The sequence below is a fragment of the Pempheris klunzingeri genome, chromosome 11 (genome assembly GCF_042242105.1).
Source record: "Pempheris klunzingeri isolate RE-2024b chromosome 11, fPemKlu1.hap1, whole genome shotgun sequence".
In the NCBI taxonomy this organism is placed as follows: domain Eukaryota; kingdom Metazoa; phylum Chordata; class Actinopteri; order Acropomatiformes; family Pempheridae; genus Pempheris; species Pempheris klunzingeri.
In genome coordinates, this window is record NC_092022.1 from 13689846 (window position 1) to 13710923 (window position 21078).

Sequence of the window (21078 nt, forward strand, 5' to 3'; positions counted from 1 at the left end):
AACGTTAATCACGACATCAGACTCAGTTCTTTCCTGGATTTTACCAAATATGTAGTTACTGCGTTTTGCCTTTGTAGGGCAAATTATTGTCTAGTCCTATTCATGTTCTCTTTCATCTCTGCTAACATGTTGTTCTCTGTGTAATGAAGAGGTCCTGATAGTGATCTGTGGAGGTGCAGTATATGATACAATATGAGTGCCTGAGCAGGCACAAGAGAACGCCTGTTCCAACCGCCTGGACTCTAAAACAACGTTAACCCTTTTACTCAAATTGTGCTTTTTCTTTTCTTTCCACACTTATCCTTGTCTCTCCTTCTTTTCCCCTTCAATCCTTAGACTCTGCAATTGTCAACGGCGTGTACTGGTCTGAGGCCTTGAACAAAGTGTTTGTGGATAACTTTGAGAGAGATCCATCACTCATATGGCAGTACTTTGGCAGTGCCAAAGGCTTTTTCAGGCAGTACCCAGGTAAGTGTGTGTTTGTTTGTGAAGATGTGCTGGGTCGTAGCTGTTCTTGTGTGTGTTTGTAATTAAGCCGCTGTCTCCCTAAAGCAGAACGAGGAGGTATGTGGGAGTCTTCAGTGACTGACAGCCAGAGACTGGAGGCTAGCAGGGTGAGAAAGAGGAGGAGGGGGGGAGAGTAGATGGAAGAAGCGAGAGGGGGGTAAAGAGAGACAGGGGAGAGAGTTTGTAGAGATTAGAGAGTGGATGAAGAATATGGATAAAATTAACATTTTCAGGTGAAACGGAATGAATAAAGAACAGAAGTAGCATAATTAAGAAAAGAAGGATATTGAATGGAATTGGTGATTGCATTTTCTATGTGGCACATAAAGTGAGAAAATCAATGGAAAGGGTTCTTCTTTTTCTTATTTTTATCTTTTGACCTCTTGAACTTTTATAAAGTGTTTTTAATTATGCTTTTTAATATTACACACCTCAGTCTACATCTGACTTATATATTCCATGCAGCTCTGGCTATCAAAAGGCCTCCTCCGCTGTCCATTGTTAGTTTTCTGACCCGGAGGCCTCCAAAGTCATCTGAAAAATAAATTATTCTATTCTATTCTTCTAAAGTTCACCAGAATTAGAAAGAAATGGTCCCTATTACATGTTGTTTTCTGTGGATTACTCACTATAATGTGGACATGGGAAGAGTTTCTTGAAAAGGATGTTGCTACTGAATTTTTTAGTGTAATTTTTCCAATGCTCTGAGTATTACATTCACCTCCATTGTACTCGGGTGATCTCAGTCTGAGCCGCTTGGCCATATACTACTAAAAGTACGTGAGAAAATATGTATTTTTGTAATTCACACGACCTGAATCTCTCTAAAAGTAGCATGGTGTAGGGGTAGAGGTAGTTCTAAAAAGCAAAAGCAGAACATTTTAGAAAAATCCTGTTGTGACAGAAAAAGCCCTGTGCTTTGTCAGAAAGCCTTAAGAGCTCAAAGAACAGATTTGCTGGCCAACTTTTTTCTGTTTCAGCAAAGGTAATAGTTTGTTTTCCTTTCGTACAACTTATGCAACCCTGGCCCTGTTGCGTTTCCTTGTTTATCTGTGACTTGTGATGCTGACTCTGCTGACTCTGCGTCTTCAAGGGATCAAGTGGAAGCCAGATGAACACGGGGTCATAGCTTTTGACTGCCGTAACCGGAAGTGGTACATCCAGGCTGCCACCTCTCCAAAGGATGTGGTCATCCTGGTGGATGTCAGTGGCAGCATGAAAGGCCTCAGGCTGACCATCGCCAGGCAGACTGTGTCCTCCATACTGGACACTCTTGGAGACGACGACTTTTTTAACATCATTGCTGTAAGTCACTGCAGATGTGCACACAGCTGCAAGAGGGGCACATAAAATACTTAACCTCAATGTAGACTCTGTTAGATACACACACACACAAACACACAGGCCCACATCCTTTCCTCCTCAGATCAGAGGAAATGCTGGAACGAATCAGCTTTCTCTCCTGTCACGCTCACAACCAATTAGCAGTCAGCTGAATGAAGATTTGAATTGCAAAAGAGACAGTTGTGATTGGATCCCGCCTTAGGCACCCAAACCATTGTTATCGCATCTCAGTCTGATGAAACTCCAAGAGTGTGTATGTGTATGCGTGACAACGCACTTGCGCATGTGTGTCTGATGCTATTTCACATCAAAACTAGTCACTTTGCCAGCCTCCATTCGCTTTCTCTACAGAACAAAGTCCTCATTATCATTTGATATCCTAATCATGTTATTTTGAAAATTATTCTTTTGAAAAATAAAGAAAAAGAGGATTTAGACAATCAGGCAGAAACATATTGTTCTCCCCAAACACTCTTTAAAAGGATGTGTCATTTTGACTCATCAGTTTCTTCTTTCTTCTTATTATTTGTATTAGTTTTAATGTCTTACCTTTTATACACATGAAGCAATTTCACCCACAAAAAACATGCAGTTGTGTAAAAGTTGTGGATTTTGTCTGAAGTATCTGCATTGAAAGGAAAAAAAATCTCATACCATGGTGACACATTTGGGAAAAATTGCTGGCATCGGAGGAACACAATTCCATTCTCTTTCTTGGACTTTGAAGTCTAATTCACACTCATGCATTAAATGGTGAGCATTATCACTAACTGGCAGGCATGGGTTACATTGTGTACTGCACAGTGTGTGCCATGCGTGTACATGTGCGTGTGCTTTTCATCAAGATGAGTGAAGTTTCTAACATCTTCATATTTTGCATGTTTAAACATTAGATTAAAAATTTCTACACATACAGCAAATTTAGAGTGATTAAAAATGATTACGTAAATTCTTCCTTTGTATTCTTTCAGTACAATGAGGAATTGCATTACGTGGAGCCGTGCCTAAATGGAACTCTGGTCCAAGCAGATGTCACCAACAAAGATGTAAGTCTTTCTTTCCTTGTCTCCGATTGTTTTCTCCTGTTACAGTCAATTAGAAATTATTTATGGATTTTTGTGATCAAGGCACCAGCCAGGTTCAGGGACACTTTGAAGTTCAGGTTTAAGATAATCTGCACAGAAACCACAGGAATCTGTACAATGACATTTTTGAACCAAGACTTAAATCAATACAATACAATACAGCAAGGTTAACAAGATTATGATATGTATAGTATCTAATGTATGTCACTTACATATAGTGCGGGCCGTAAATAAGAGATGCATACAATTTGATAAAATGTCACTGACATGGTGGTAGAGGCTGAAGTACAGTATGCTGTACACTATACAGTATTTCACCTTATTTATGGTTTTACATGTGTTACACGAATATACATTGAACATGTGTGTGAGTGGGTGTGTGTGCCTGACCTGTTATCAGCCTACTTGTGGAAAGGAACTGTCTCTGAGCCGGGTGGCGCGGGTGGTGATGCTCTGATAGTGATTTCCAGATGGCAGAAGATGGAGGTGCAGAAGATGGAGGAAGGACTGAGCTGGGTGACTGTTGTCCTTAAAGGGGAAATCCATTGATTTTACACATCAAGTCAAAGTCTATTTACAGGTCTTGGGGAGTACTACAGCGTATGTGAAAAAAAAAAAAAAAAAAGTGTATTAAGCCTTCTGTGGCACCACAGGGAGGAGTGCAAAAAAAATTACTATGCATTTGAAAGAGAGGAAAAATTGTAGATGGTGAAGTTGCATTGTGGGTAATGTAGGTGGCAGGAATTGGCAAGAAAGAAAAAACAGAAGAAATAATGAAGGCAAAGAAGAATACATTAACTATGTAATGTGATTTTGGGAGTGACTGTACGATAGGCTGTGTTTATGGGTGGGCATATTGATGGGAAAGTTCATAAAAGACATGTTAATTAAGATGAGAATCCTCGCTGTGACATGATTTCTTTTGTCGTCTCTGAGTCTCTGCCGGTCTCTGTTGTCTATCGGCTTCATCTCCAGGTGCTGCTAAAAACTCTCCATCTCTTCCAAGTTCTATTTAGAAATGTAATTCATAAATGGAATTAAATTCAGTAACCTCAATTACCTCTAGTTCAGACCAAACCTTTGGGGTGCAGCTGTTTACTTGCAAATGCATCGACTACTTTGTGTGCTATGTGTGTGTTCATCTGTGTGTGTGTGTGTGCCTTTTGGTGTTTAAGTTAATTTATGTTTATTTCTAAGTGAGTGTACACTTATGCATATGGATTAGCATTATGTGTTTAATTCCAGATGGTAGTTTAATGTAGTGTTAGTCAGCCAGCTAAGAGGAGGAGGCAGTCTGTGCTAGTAGATAAGGATAATGTCTTTTACTGCAGCTGGGGGCAGGAAGTGAGTGTCACACAGGAAACTTAAATTTAGCAGTCTGTCCTTCCAAAATCTGTTATATCATAACTAAACTTCAACGGGATCATGGATACCTGCTGTCAGTCTTTATTGGGACACACATCAATGTGACTATGTGACCATAAGTAGTTATTTGTCTAATTAAACTTGTCAAGAGACAAGTGAAACCCATCCTGCCTGATTATTACTCACATATGCAGTAGTTGCAGTAGATAATATTTAAAGGATGCCTAAAATGGAGACATTCATGATTTTCAATATAACCTCTATCTAACAGTTGTTGGGTTTAGACTCAGAGCAGTCCTCCAATCATGTCCAATCAAGATGACAGATGCAATAACTCGCTAACTAATTGAAGCAAGATAGTGCATCGAATTTAACTGTGGATTTCATCCTAATATTAAAATATTATATTGTGACTTTTTTTCAAATCAAATTAGTGCAGTCTTAACCTAGACATCTCCTCACCTGTAAATTTCCACATCCATTCTTACAAGACAAAAGATTTTTGAATGGATGGATGAACCTGACTGCAGGATGAACTGTTGATTAAAATAACTGTTAATAAAACTGCCAATACAAACAGAAGCACGTATGGTTTATATACGTCACAAACTGTTGTACTGATATGATTTTGAACTATATGCATCATGTTTGATCTGCAATACTTGTTGATTTAATGTCGAAACGGGCCTCTCAACATCACACAGTATTCATTATTCAGTATTCATTTTTGACAACAGTCTCTGTCTTTTCCATACATTTATCAGAATTGCACCTGCCCCCATGTTGAGATAAATACCTTTCCATAACAATCAAAACCTTAGGCTTCATCAAGCTGCAATTTGATTTGTTTAATTTATTTTGTTTTTTGTTCATCATTATGTCCCTGTAGACAAGCTTCATCAAGCCGACGGCTGTGATCGTTTTTGAGTATAAAAGGTGTCTGCAACATTTAAAGATTTTCACTAAAGTACACTGGTGAACCAGGGATAGAACATAGCCTGCTGTGCTGAGACACATCACTTCAATCTTAACTCACACACACACACACACACACACATAAACACAATGGGTGAACTTTGCTGTGCTCCAGGGTACAGCCTTTTGTTGGAACCGATTAACCTTTTTATCCACATCACAGGAAAGGTTGTGTCTTCTTGCCATATGGGGATGTTGTCAGGGACGCTGGAGGTTGTTTTTGTGCACATATTTATTTGTGTGTTGCTAGTACTCATGTCTGTGTGTGTGTGTGTGTGTATGTTTGCTCCCAAGTGAGCAAGCTATGATGTGGCCTTACACTGCTTCTGTCCCCTACTGTGTGTTGAGAGACTTTTCTCCTCCCATCAGAAAGAGCAGAAGACTGAAGGAAGTGAATGTAGAGTTAGCAAAAGGAAAAGGGGTAGAAAAATAAGAGGGTGGAAAGATGATGATGTAGGTGGGGGGGTAGGTCTGGGGTGTTCATATCTTGTATGTAATGCCACTGTTGCGGCTGGTAATATACGTGTGTAAGAGGGTTACTTGCCTCCATAGATGGAAATTGTTTTTGCAGGTTATTGAATACAGCCAGAGTAAACAGGAACCGTTCAAAACACCAATAACTAAATCTAAATAGCTATAAATAGACTGAATTGGATAATGGGCTGTGGCCATCTGTGTGTGTGAGTGGGTTTTGCCTCCAGCCTGTTGCAAATAATGAGACATGCACATGAGACCTGTTAGGTTGCTGACAACATTAAACTCATCATTAATTGCTGCAGAGATAATGTACCCTTTGTGGCATGATTACATCAATGAACACACACACACAATTGCATGCACACAAGACTGAACGCTTGCTACCTAAAAGGAGGTGGAGGGAAACAGGTCATTTTAGCAGTTTCAGTCAGTCAGCATGTGACATTTCACTCCAAGATAATGTGGCAGAAAAACTGGCTCTGAGCTGAATTTAAGAGCCCATTAGACCGCTGGTGCAATGTCTGTTTACACACAAATGATGGTAAATCAAATTCAGTGAAATATGTTTTTCTGTGTTATGAGCTAATTAAATCAATATCTTTACATTTTGTATCTTTTCACCGTCACTATCTCTCAAAGTCTCTTTTTTCTGCTATGAAAAATAACCATGACCTCTAATTCAGTGTCCCGCAGTGTTTTTTTCACTCTTATTTTGTCATATTGTCACCATGATCATTATGTTTCTTTCCAAAACTTTATTTTTCCAGCATTTTCGGGAGCACCTCGACAAGCTGTTTGCTCAAGGCATTGGTATGTTAGACATAGCTCTGACTGAGGCCTTCAATCTTCTCAGTGACGTAAGTAATTCATTCATGCATGATCTCACATGCACACACACATACACACACAGAAAGGAAGCAGTTCTGTGCACAAAATTAATTAGCGTGCGGTAATTAATAGCTACATCAACAGAATCATGCAAAAACCAAGTAAACAAGGCACTTGATGACTCAGGTTACTGGTTCGACATCTCCTCATTATGAGCAAGCAATTAATCAAACACGCATGCACACAAACACACACATTTACCTCGACTCTCTAAATGCTCATATTTCAACAACATGTATCTATGTGAACACTACAATGACATTCTGTATAATGTCTCCTCTCTGTAATCTCTCAAGTTAGCTTGTAGCTTGTAGGTATGTGCACGTATAGGAGAAGACACATTATTATTTTTAAATTAACTTTTAAAACACAGTTAGCTTTCATGACGTGAAGGTAATGTAATGTCACGTAAAGACACACTACATTACTCTGAAGTAACTGTTAAGTGTTTGTAAAATGTAGAATTTGAACTGGTTTTATTCAGATTGGAGGTTGTTTTTGTTCACCTGTATTTCTTCTCTCTTTTTTTCTTTCTCTCTGTCTCTCTGTCTCCAGTTTAATGAAACTGGGAGGGGTAGTGAGTGTAGCCAGGCCATTATGTTGGTGACAGATGGGGCAGTGGACACATATGATGCCATCTTTGCCAAGTATAACTGGCCAGAGAGAAAGGTAGTATAACACACAAACACACACATCACATTATTGTACAATCATAGTTCTATGACAGTTTTAAAGTGAGGTCAGCTGAGCTCCATTTCCCATTATGCCTTGTTCACAACTTCATGAACCTGCAACCCGGTATTACAATGGGGGATGAGCACTGGCGAGCAGTGGACTAATACCCTCCAGTGGCTATGAATTACTTTTTTTGACAAAGCACTGTTGAGAATATGCTGTCAGAAAATGGGGAATTAGGAAGAAGATCCATTTGACACAATTTTAAAGGGATACCAAGGGATCTGTTACAGTAGCAGAACAGTCTCAAATACATCAAATGAACACAAAGAGAGAGAAGTGAGAGATGATGTTTTCTAGGTTTAAGGCATTTATTACAAATTCTATGCAATTATTATAACTACACCAGAAATATAATTTCTAGAGAAATACGTCATCTCTCACTTAATCTGACCAAGAAGTCTGAAAGAGAACAGCAAGCAGTGTTACCCATACAAACACGCGGTCATATTTTAGAGCATGCTATTGCCGAGTATTAGTATTTGGCTGAATTGTTCGACAAAATTTTTGACAAGCAGAAGGTATTGAGCGTGCCCAGTATGGGGTCCATTCAGAGGGCTTTACAACAGAGTTCAGTATGGCCCTGTCTCTGACGACTGAGCTGTCTCTGCTGTCCTGCAAGGTAATTGTGGTGCTCTTCTGACAGGCCACTGAAATGGGAGGGGAAAGAGGAGATGGAGAGGAAGAAGCAGGGTTATTCTTAGGTCATTTTCCTCTGTAAAAGAAAGTCCACAGGGTCTTCATCCTTAAAAGGTTGAGGATAGACACACTGCACCAAAGGCAATTGAGGATGCATACATCCTAAACACATACTGCGTATACATGCATAGGAACACCACTGTAAGGGTACGCATACTGTGCAGACTTCCATTGCCTCGGGTAAGATTTTTAACACATATCATTAGCCAATTTTAATCTTGAACCTGAGCATATGGTTCTATACATTAATATGAGTACATATTTGTTACCACAAATGCTATGCTTGTATTGTCTTGTATTTGAGTGTGGCCGATGGTCCCTGTTCAAATTGGTCATCTCTCCCCCCCCTCCCTTCTCACTCCTGCCTCAAGGCTGAACAGCAGTGAGCGGAGAGGGGACAAGCTGCTAGATAGTTCCATTTAGAAGAAGTCCTGCTGATAATAGAAGTCTTCGGTCTCTGTCACTCTTTCCAGTCCCCCCCCCACTGCTGGTTTTTAATGGCTTCCTTCAAACCAGCCTTGCAGCTTCACCACTGTATAGCATCACACTGAGAATATAGGCATGCTTTGGAAAAACTGAATGCAAATAAGTGCCTGAATATCTGCATGCAGATGGCTTTTATTCAAAAAGCTATCGAGAAAAAGATCATAAGATCATCAAGGAAGCATTGCTATGAAAAACAATATGCACTGATGAAAAGTCTAAAATACTGAAAAACATCAAATCTATGACTTTTTACACCAGTGATTATTTTCAGAGACACTCTCCGTTTTCAGATAACTGCCTTTTGCAGATAAGGAGTGTGATAAGAACTATTTTCCATTTATCTTTAATTTCAGAGCATGACCTCAAAATACGTAATAAAAGTCAATACAAAAGCTAAATTCATGCAACAAATTTTCACTTTAAAAACCATTGTGGTAGCCTACTGTAGCGTAAATATGAGGTAACTGAGGACAATACAGAAGAACACAACACAAGTGCTACAGACTTGCAGACAATAGGGAATCATTGTGCACCAGTTATTGTACATTCATGTGACAAAATACTATTTAAACGTTAGACGTAAGACTAAGTCATCCTCATCTTAAAAGAAAGAGCCACACACACGTACAGTCCAACCCAGCAAGAGGTCCTTGCAAATTAAATGTATATTTAATCCTTAATCCAGCAAGTATGAGAGGGGGAATCAGAATTTTTACGCTTCAGTCATATCAAATAGTTGGATTTTGGCACTCTAGAAATAATTGATGGTTGATTGTGCTGAATTGAGAATCTCACCATCTTTTAAAGTGCCTGGTAATGCAATAGGAACATTAGGAATTAGAACAGCAGCAATAGTCTCCCTTGACTCAAAAATCGGACCATTTCCTGTCACTAGTGGTGCCAAGTTCCTTCCACTAGTGGCATTCTTTTCACCACCTGAGAGTTTAGCCTCCTCAGCTGTCCCCAGACACCTGATCCTCCGACAGATTCTCCATGTTTGGCTCATGTGCCCTCTGGGGACAAAAACCTGGGATGCGCCAGCAATGTATTATGAAAACTGAATATGGTGTTCAAAGATGGCACAAAGTCATTCCAACTAAAGGTGATCACTAGGCACATACACTGAAAAAGTTCCTCTGCCATTTTTGGGCCAGTAGCATATCAGTACCTTTCTCTGGCCGCTGACTGCCAGCACACAAGTGCCATAAAATTAATTTGTTCATATGGGTCTTGGCCAATATATAGTTTATCGCATCTAATGGTTCAAACTGTAATAATTTTTGAATGTGTGTGTGCAAAGTTATTCTCTTTTCTACTTAATTGTTTTATAGCCATTTTCTTTGTAATATGGCAAAAAGTCTTTTTGGACCATAGTGAGTCACATGATTTACAAACTGGACTGCGGCCACTACACCAAAATCACTGCACAAGCCAGCACTGATTGTGGGGGTTTGTGCTGTGCCCATAGTTACCAAGTATGGGCCACCTTGTAGAGGCAATGGGAAGCAAGACAACCCTGCCGATTGATTGAAGATGCTGCATGCTCTCTGTCCTTCCTAGCATGGGCTGACCTTGAAGGTGAAGCTGTTGAAAAAAGTGCACTACATGTACTTCCCTCAACTTTAGGAGACTGATATGCTGAGCTAAACACAACTTTTCCCATGCCTGCTTGTGTTCTGTTCTTTGTGCACTGCCCATACCTTATCTATTGCCACTATTTGGCAGTGCATTATAAGGCCCCAGTGCTTGTCCTTTGCCAACATTGTTTCTGTTGTCTCAATAGCAAAGGGCTAACCATAACTGCTTGGAGACTCTGCAGTACTAAAGCCTCTAAGGGGCACTCAGGCTCAGTCCCGCAAACAAGAAGCACAGTTGCACCAGGTGCATGTGTAGTAGAGCCAATAGAATGCCCTGGAGTAGTGATACATTGAGCCCTAGGAGACACCATCTCAATGTGGCCTTGGCGTCAGACCTGAATTGTGAGAGGTACTCCCTGAGTGAGAGTCAATAATGCAACCTGGGAATCCACCACCAGGCCCAGAAACCGCATCCTCTGAGAAGGTGCCAGCCTGCTCTTGGCCCAGTTAAGTCCACATTCATGAGTATTTCACCCAAGCCGTGTTTGTTTGTGTGAACAGAGCCTTAGACTAGAAAATTTACCAACAGAGAATAAACTTGGAGAGCAGCAAAGTCTGCTTTCGCACACAAAAATACTGTATATCTCTGACACACACCTCAATTTACTCTCCGAAAAGCAGTTTCGAAAGTACCAGATTGATTTTCAAATAAAATATTATTAGACTAAAGAGTGATTAGAAACGAGCAATTCCTGAATCTTTTCCAAGACTGATTAGAGTTCGGCCTGTAATGGTTTAGAAGTGTTTTTTCACCTGCTTCTAGTAATAGTAGAAAAAAAGCAGACTTTGAGATAAGGAATTTCATTAAAGGTAAAAGATAGATTAAAAAGATGTGTTGGTGAAGGAGAAATAAATTCTGCTGCTTACTGTAAAAAGTGGCACAAGGTTATCAGGGTCTTCTGATTTGCTAATGTCTGGAAGTTTGAATGCCTTCTGTACCAGTGTTTAGCACTGACAAGTTGAAAGCCTTCTGAACAATTGATAACAAAGTTGTTTTAAAAACTTGTCTTTTACATGAATTTACTTGCATTTACACCACACTCCACAAAACGCTTCGTAGCTTCCTTATGGCATCCAGCTTAGCTTTAGATTTAATTATATTAACTGCAGTAGATAGTAGAGATTTGAAAATATCTTGGGTTTAATAACTAACAGGGGGCATGTCTAGTCCTAGATTATTGCTTAGACCATTAATATCAGATCAATTACCCTGCTGTTACAGTGTGAGTTGTAGCTGTGCATGCTGGACAGTAAAACACATCATAGCCTTACAAAAGCCAATCTAGTCTTTAAACTGTTTTTGTAAATGTTTACACAAGAGAATAAATCAATAAATTATTGAGTTGAGTGCCGAATGCATAATGTAGGAGTGAGAACAAATATAGTTGGACACATGTATATTTGTGTTTAAAGTGACAGTACAATGTGTGTGTCAGCCTGAAACATGCCTGACAACATATATTACTCTTGAACATGAGTGTCTGTGTATCTGTGACTGCATGGACACATACAGATGTGTATACACTCATCTCCAAAAGTATTGGAACAGTGAGGTCAATTCCTTTATTTTTGCTGTAGACTGAAAACATTTGGGTTTGACATCAAAAGATGAATATGAGACAAGAGATCAACATTTCAGCTTTTATTTCCAGGTATTTACATCTGGATCTGATACACAACTTAGACGATAGCATTATTTGTAACAGAACATCAAATTTTTAGGTGAGCAAAAGTATCGGAACAGATAGACTTAAAATAGATTAAAGTGAAGAAGACTTAACATTTAGTTGCAAATCCTTTTCTTGCAATAACTGCATCAAGCCTGTGACCCACTGACATCACCAAACCTTTGCATTCTTCTTTTGTGATGCTTTTCCAGGCTTTCACTGCAGCCTCTTTCAGTTGTGGTTTGTTTTGGGGGGTTTCTCCCTTCAGTCTGCTCTTTAGCAGGTAAAATGCATGCTCTATAGGGTTGAAGTCTGGAGATTGACTTGGCCAGTCTAAAACCTCCCACTTCTTGCCCCTGATGAACTCCTTTGTTGTTTTTGCAGTGTTTTGAATCATTATCTTGCTGCACCATGAAAGATCTCCCAATCGGTTTGGTTGCATCTTTCTTTAAATTGGCAGACAAAATGTTTCTGTAGACTTCTGAGTTCATTTTGCTGCTGCCATCATGTGTTACATCATCAATGAAGATGAATGAGCCCATCCCAGAAGAAGCCATGCAAGCCCAAGCCATGACATGACCTCCACTGTGTTTCACAGATGAGCTCGTATGTTTGGGATCATGAGCAGATCCTCTCTTTCTCCAAACTTTAGCCTTTCCATCACTTTGGTAAAGGTTCATCTTTGTCTCATCAGTCCATAAAACCTTTTCCCAGAATTTTTTGGCTTGTCTCTGGACTTTTTGGCAATTCCAGCCTGGCCTTCCTATTCTTTTTGCTAATGAGTGGTTTGCATCTTCTGGTGTGGCCTCTGTGCTTTTGTTCATGAAGTCTTCTGCGAACAGTAGACTGTGACACCTTCTCTCCTGCTCTCTGGAGGTCGTTGCTCATGTCCCCAACAGTTGTTTGAGGATCTTTCTTTACAGCTCTCACAATGTCTCTGTCGTCAACTGCTGCTGTTTTCCTCGGTCTACCCGTTCGACGTCTGTTACTTAGTACACCAGTGGTTTTCTTTCTTCTTCAGGACATTCCAAATGGTTGTTCTGGCTATGGCCAATGTTTTTGCAATGGCTTGGATTGATTTTCCATCTTCTCTCAGCTTCACAATTGCTTGTTTTTCACCCATGGACAGCTCTCTGGTTTTCTTGTTGGTTACGCCTCTAACTATAAATGCAGTCTGCACAGGCAAAACCCAAATCTGAAACTGAATGTAGACATTCAGCGCTATTTATTGTTTGAATAATCAATGTAACAGGACACACCAGGGCAACAAAACACACCTGTCAGTCACATGTTCCAATACTTTTGCTCACATGAAAAATGGGTGGGTTCAAACAAAAGGTGCTAACTTCTAAGTTGTGTATCAGATCCAGATGTAAATACCTGGAAATAAAAGCTGAAATGTTGATCTCTTGTCTCATATTCATCTTTTGATGTCAAACCCAACTGTTTTCAGTCTACAGCAAAAATAAAGGAATTGGTCCCACTGTTCCAATACTTTTGGAGGGGAGTGTACTTGTGTATATTTGTGCATTTGAATTCTTGCACACACGTGTATTTTTATTCCTACCAATGTAAAATTTGTGCAGTCAAGTAGGTTGAGGATTGCATGCTGTGGCTCAAGCCCCTACTAGTTTCTGTCTCCACTGTACTTAACTTAGCTGCAAACCTCTTCCATATTTAATAACCAGCCTGCTGTAGTTTGACCTCTGTCTTGGCTACTAGTGCAGGAAAGCACAACCACAAACAGAAAATCCCACTGTGACACCCTTTACCCATAGCCATGCATGGAGGTTTTTGATTGTATCAGCTGTGGTTTGAATGGATTGAGGATAATTATAGTTTAGATAATTAGGGCTCCTTAAAAAGGACAACTGCACTTATTCACAGTGAAACTCATTATATTTGACAATAGACTAAAACTATCCATACTATAGCCTAGAATTAACTTTTGTGGTTTATATTATTGTTAGCTAAAGCTGTTATAATCGCTGTTGAATTTGTGATCCATTTATCTATGTAACATGGCAGTAACAATAAAATAGAAATTATTTAATATGGGAGCATTCCTCAAAAAGGAAATGACATTTATACATAAATTACTGTATATTTTTCTAGATTTCTTCTGTTGAGAGCAGTCATCCAAGAGCAGATAAAGATACACATATACCCACATCTTGACACATGTGTGCATGGACACACACACACACACACACACAAACACAAACATAAATAGACAATACTGTCAGGGAAGTAGTGAAAAATGCAGGCATAGGAGCTATGGCAGCTGTGCCCCCAGAGGCTTGCATCTGGTCCAATCTGGCAACCTCCTCTCCACACACACACACACATACATACACACACACCTGCCAACTACACCTGCTGCTAGAGCCAACTGAGCACTGCTGGGCTAAAATGGGTTTGGCAGCAGAGAGTTTAGAAGATTCTGTGAATTGAGCACATAAAGCCTGGATCTGGCCTTTTCAACTCAAAATATTTACTTAATTGTTAATCATTTGTATTCATTGTAACTGCAGATTCTTGATACACTTAGTTTTTGTGATGCCCATATCTGTTAATCCTTAATTGTTTAGTTATTTGAGTTGATAAAAAAAACACCGATTTGAATTATTTAAACTTTAAATAGAATCTAAAAGACAATTTTAAGACTTTCATGAGTCCATAATCGACTCCATTAAACAAGGAGAAAGGGCCTGCTAATCACGAGGAGATAAAGAATGAGCCTTCTGCCTGACTTTGACAGTGTTATCTTCTATATGGTGGTGTGGTGGGCCCTATCAAAATGCGATTAAAATGACTGACGGAAGTTATCTGCTTTTTCTCCACAGGTCCGCATATTCCCTTACCTGATTGGTCGAGAGTCTGCCTTTGCAGATAATCTGAAATGGATGGCATGTGCTAACAAAGGTGGGATCTTACAGCACGAGCATAGACAGACGTCCATTTTCTCCTTCTAACTGTTTTTGCAGGAGAAGGTTGCCGCATGCTGTTGTCAACTGAGCCAACATCAATACATTATGGAGCTCAGGATTTGTTTGGAGTGTTTGGCATATGTGTCTGTGTGCGTGCATGTAGTTGTGTAGACATGTGTTTGTCACTGCTCATCAGTATTAGCACGTGTATGTGACAGCAGGCGGCTGGTGCCAGTTGCACAGACCAGATATGTCACATTACATCTTCCTCTAACCCTAAAGTCCAAAACTATCTTGGTGATACACCACTTTCTAGCTGCTTTGTGTGTGGTCATGGTTGACTCAGTGCATAGAGCAGTTTCCTTCAGGTTCTATATTTAGCTGGGAGGTGGGTGACATAGACAGTCTGGCTCCATTTCCTCAGGCTGCCATAGATAAGACAGGCAAGCCATAGGTCACACAGGGGGTGTGCGTGTGTTTTTAGCTCTGTGTGTGTGTGTGTGTGTGTGTGTGTGTGTGTGTCTGCGTGTGTGTGTCTCTGTGTGTGTCTCTGTGTGTGTGTAGATAAGAGGACAAGGGCATCTACAATTTGGCTTGGAAGTGATATCAGAGAACCCATCCAGTCAGTTTGACAGTGTTCGTGGTGATGACGAGACCTTCATGTGTGCGTGTGGTGCTGCATAAGTGCGTGTTGGTGTTTTCATACAGCATGATGATTCAGGCTTGTGGCAGTGAAATCCTCTCCAGCATGCAGGAGCTGTGCAGAACAGGTCCTCTCTCTGCTCCCCAGCCACAACATTACTGTTCCAAATTACAGCAGAAATGTTGGTTTTGTTTCCGTATTGTTTTTGGAGTGGTTTTGCAGGTGAAAAGATGTGATCTTGTCTGCTCTGTCACTGACGGCTGTTATGTGAAGATCTATCCCTATAGCCTTTTGAGGGGGCAAAGAATATTGTACTTTCTTGAAATGCAAAGTGTCACTGCATGAGTAGTACTGGTGAAATAATTTTAAGCCTAGACAATGTAATTACAGCTAAGCCTTATGGAAGGTAGTAACAGGCCATACATTGGAGAAATGCTTTTGATTGCCAATAAACAAGAAGAAGATGCGGGCGTCGCCCCAACTAAGGATGAGCTGGGCTTTCTACTGTTGCTCCACTTGTTCCCTGTAGTGTTTCTCACACGATTCTTATGCTAGCTAGCTAAACTAAACCATAATACTTTAGGGATGAGGGTTATCATTCACAAAAACAGTTGTGCTTTCAGCCTCATTCCAACCTTATTTCTTCTTCTTCTACTCTTAAATCCAACTCCACATACAAGCTAGTTTTCAGAAAAAAGTTTTTACAATGATTTTTTTTCCTCCTCCACCTCGTCCATTATTTCAGGACACCTTGTTGTGTGTTTTTGCTTACATATCACCAAAACCAAGGTCCTTTAAAAATATATTAATGCCCTCATCCTGACCAGACCATGCTGTGGCTGTCCTGTCCTGTATCTACTACAGGTGTACCATGTCACTGAAAGCAGGGAGCATTCATTTTTTGTCTCCCCAGCTCATCTCGCTGGCCCCGGTGGCTCAGCCTGAAGGACGCCCTCAGCCTTCCAGAGGAGTAGTCATTCTTCACTCACCGCTGTGATGAACGATGCAGTTAGACTGAGGCAGCTCGCTTTGTGTGTGATGCGAGTCTGTATGTGTGTGTTGTCAGTGTACTGTCTGCTGGAATAATAGCTGGATCCGAATGTCTCTGAGGATGAAAAGGAGGAATCTGTTAAGGTTCATTTCCAGGTCAAGTTCAGGGGCAAGTGCATTCTTGTTGCTATAGTGATTGCAGTAATCATGTAGCTTTAATATTTCCAGTGTTTTTGTATAATATGCTCTTTTTTGTTTTTTACTGTGGCCGTAGATTTAAAATCAGGGGGGGTACATTGCATCCCTCACAGATCTGTTTATTGTGTCTAGACTCTGGCCATTTTCCTTCTGTGGATTAAAGGTCATTGCTGGGAACGCTGACCCCAAAATCTGTTCCTCGAGCTATGATTTTCTCCTTGACTGCCTCACGTTGATGGAGGCAGTTTGCCGTTTTAACGGATGGTTGGAAATGTGGTGGTCTCTCTCTTTCCCCTTATTCTCAGTGTCACTTCTTGTCCTCTCTCTCCCTCTGTCTTGCTGTTGTCCTGATTCCCCCTCTTCCTCTCCCGCTTTTCTGTCCCCCTGCTGAGATAACAGTGTATTCCCTCCTGCACATGCACATTAGCATCATAATGGCGGCATTACCATCGTAGGAAATGGCATCACATTTGGTTTAACTGAGATAGTTTTTTCATTGCATTTACATACCTCTTACACATTCACAAACTCATGCTGGTTTGCTCTCACTTGTATATCACTGCAGGGAATTCTTCAGCTATTACTCATACATGTATCCAGGTTTCCGTCTGCTTCATCAAGCAAATATCTGCTGCCTACCGTACTACATTCCAGATGTAATTTCTCTGCTTTGGTACCAAGGTAAATAAAATGGGAGCGATGGCTTGGAAAAGATTATATGGCCATTCTGATATTGGATGTGACACAGAGACTGTACTGATCTCTGTTTCAAGGCAGCAAAGTGACTGAAGAGACTGAACCTGTTCACTCTGCAGTGTTTGCAAGCTTTCGCAAGTTAAATGATTCATCATATTCTCTCTTCCTTTCTCTGCCCAACAGGCTACTTCACTCAGATTTCCACATTGGCTGATGTGCAAGAGAATGTGATGGAGTATCTCCATGTGCTGAGTCGTCCGAAGGTGATCGACCAGGAGCATGACACGGTGTGGACGGAGGCCTACATCGATAGCACTGTGAGTCACCAGTTTCCACCGTACTTGCTAACCACACACACACACTGGATTGTGTACAGTAAGGGGTTACAGTACAGTCGATTTGCAGATTTCGATTTATTTAACTAAAAAATCCATAATGCACTTTGATCAAGCTGGTGTTCAAAAAAAGTACGGGACATTTGCATGTTCAGTATCTGATGATTGATATATTCTAAAGGAAAATAGTAGTGCAGAGCAGAGGCCTGACGATGTCTTGCCTTTGTATGTCTCAGACTAAATGTGTGAAAGTGTGTACGTGTGTTGTTGTGGAGGAGATGGAACCATTAAGTGGTGTTTGGGAGTTGTGTAGCTCGGGTAGTACTTACTGGGGCACATTGTTGGTCTCTGATCTCTCAACCTCATACCTTGGCCAAACACGCACAGAAATGACTTATTTATTTTCACCATAATGTTCCTCAACAAACTCAGATAATAACATGCATAGCTACATGCCCCAGATACAGTTATCTGGCACAGACATTATCATCACTAAAACACCCACATATACCTGGATGTACAGTATTGGATCCTCCGCTATTCATAATGTACACACAATGTACTGTACTGCAAGCAGAAGTATTTGGCCATAAAGAGTGAGCAGCAGCCATTTGTCCTCCTAAGTGCCCTCAAGGCCCTCATGTGCAGGCTATTTACATAGCATGAAAATGGACTCTTTGCGATCCTCTTCATGTCCCTCATGTTTTACCTTTTCTGCCTTCCTGTGCTTATTTCTCTTTGCCCTCATTATCCCCATCCATTCATCACAGCCAAAGTACATTCACCCAACACTGACTCAACAGTAACAGCTTAAGTGTTGTTTCCTTTGCTGTGACCCTCCCAGCCATAAAGCTTTCTTCTCCTAACACAGTCGCTGTTTTTAAAGTTCCAGTCAAAGTCAATATCAGAGGATTTTGCGCACCCACTGGTGCTGGCACTCCATTCAGTGGAACCTGCACTGAAAGACTTTCTTACACTTATCCGCAAATGTATTGACCCTTTCTCTCCTCCCCTCCTCCTTAATCTGTTCTCTTTAGCTCCCTCAAGCACAAAAGGTAAAAAAAAAAACCTGATTTGAGGTCATCACTGTACTGTGCTGTGTTGAGGCCTGGTGTGTGTTGATGTGCATTTCATGTGCATGTGCGTTTTGGTCTCTCTGCGAGATGATGGCATAATTTGGGTGAACTAACTACCATACTGACCCATGGCATTTTCTTGTGTGTCAGTGTTGTATGTCGCTCCTGATTCAGACCATGCATTGTGGTTGTCATTGGTTCAGTTGATCGCTCTCTTCTGCACGTCTGATCAAGCACACGCACATGTCTGTGCACACGCTCACACTCATTGATCATTGGTGACGCTGTGTTGCCCGTGCTTTGCCAGTATCTCCGGGGCTGGCAGTGTGTGTACTGTAAATGTGAGGCTACATTTTGTTGTTTTGCCCGTGTGATTTTGGTGTGAAAACAAGATTGCCTGTGTTGTTTGTTTTGGTAGAATTCTCCAGAATAAGCTGTTTTGTCGTCTTCTGGGTAAAAATCCAATAGCCTATAATGACTGGCGGGATGATCTGTTCTGATGCCTTTTTATCGTTTCCAGTGTTTTATTTCTCAGTGTTTTATGAATCATATGTGGGTTGAGATAAGCTGCTCTGTAATCATAACAATGATGATGATGGTGGAACAGAAGAGTGCTATGCCCCCCCATCAGTATGAGCTGAGCACAGAGCAGTCCCATTAGACAGCTGGCAGGCCATATGTCTGACATAGTACCGTTAGTGTGATAGACCCAAGCTTATTGACATCGAGGCAGCTCAACAGAAAACAGAAATAGATATCACATTGTCAGACATGATAATTGGGATTAGCAAGGAATCTGTACTGCTTCTTTGCATGTAATCATCCCAGCACAGCTCTGGCCTGGGTGCTAGGAGCACACATAAACAACAATGCACTGAAAGTAAAACAGACAGTGACATAAAGACACACACACACACAAACAGCCTGCATGGTGATAGTGTCTGATAAGAAGTTAGCAGAACTCCTGGGATGGACTGGCTCAGTGTTGGGAAAATGATGAGCATCTGGTATTTATGTTCCAGGGCTGATGTGTATCATCTTTCCAGATGTACCCTTCATCCTATCTTTTTCCTCTCCTCTCCACCCCACTCAGTGTAACCCCATAATCTCTCTAGCCTAGCACATCTCCCCTTTCTCCCTCTGTTTCGCTTTGCATTTCCCTCTTCAGCTCTATTCCTCCCACCTGTGCTCTCCCCTCCTCTACGATTCCCCTCCCTTTCCCTCCACCCCCCCCTATCCTTCGTCTCACCAGCTTCATCCATCATTCTCTGGCTCATTTGGCTTTGTTTCTCACTCTGTCGGATGTACTGACACTGGAGCTCAGGGATGATGGGAGGGAGGTAGGGGTGAGAGGAGTGTGTGTGGGGAGGAAGGGGAAGGGTGGCAGGGTAGGTAGGATGAGAGAATGGATGTGAGAGATTTTAAGAGAAAGTATGTCAGTGAAAGTTGGAAAAAGGATGTACAGAGGATGTGGGGTTGAGATGAGGTTTTTGTATTGAAGCTCAAAGAACAAGATTGATAAAGCGTGCATAAAGCATGAAGACAAACGGACAGAAAATAAGTAAGCTGTTCAAAATAATGATCATAAATATCATGATGGATTGATATAAATTCCTCCATTTCAAAGCAAGTGTTAATATTGATTTAGGTTATTGTGAACTTTCATACATTTATCCCAAAAACACCTGTGCAGTAAAAATGTGTGTTAGGTCTGTGCCAGCTTTGTTTTCCCACAGGAGCATACAAGGGGATTTGGCTTCAGGGCTCACGCACACCAACATCATTAAACCCTGTCTCCAAGGAAACAAGGGTCACCTCGTCCACCAGAACACAATTTGTCACAGCAACCTAGATTTCGAGGTGTCCTATGAGAGACCAAACACGGGGCTGGGGTGTGTATCTAAGCCCTCTGAGGGGTGTCAGTGTGTGGGTATTTGTGTCAGTGGGGAGCAAGCGCATTGGAGCCCCAGGGGGTTCTTTTTCATTCTCTGATCAACAGCAGGGGAAGGACTTGCACAGGCCGTTTGTTCCGACTGTTCTGATGATGCAGATTTGGCCAAAATGTGTGTTGAGTTCTGCCCTTGTATTGGAGGTTACAGGTTGTGTATGATAGGTCAAATTCTAGATACAGAGCACTCCCTTTAGGGACTTGGGGCGTGATCATGTTGGAGGACACTCATTTCGGGTTCAAGGAAGTGCCTCTTTCGGGATAGCATAATGAGGCACAGGTTTAAAGGTCTTTCCCCCTCTGGGCAGGACAAGTGTGGATCCTCTGTAGCTGTGCTGTTGGCTTTGAGTCCAACAGATGCAGTTACTGGCTGCCTTTCTAAATGCAGCTCTTGTTA

The 21078-nt window shown here is 41.1% G+C and overlaps 1 protein-coding gene across 1 annotated transcript in view; it reads left to right on the forward strand.

The window, feature by feature from the left end:
- cacna2d3a (calcium channel, voltage-dependent, alpha 2/delta subunit 3a) overlaps positions 1-21078 on the forward strand; it is a 122653-nt gene that overhangs the window by 59952 nt on the left and 41623 nt on the right. Inside the window, exons 6-12 of the mRNA XM_070839202.1 lie at positions 337-468; positions 1601-1812; positions 2823-2897; positions 6521-6610; positions 7197-7310; positions 14712-14790; positions 17506-17639. Coding sequence (XP_070695303.1) covers positions 337-468; positions 1601-1812; positions 2823-2897; positions 6521-6610; positions 7197-7310; positions 14712-14790; positions 17506-17639 — 836 coding nt within the window. The remainder of the gene's footprint in view (positions 1-336; positions 469-1600; positions 1813-2822; positions 2898-6520; positions 6611-7196; positions 7311-14711; positions 14791-17505; positions 17640-21078) is intronic.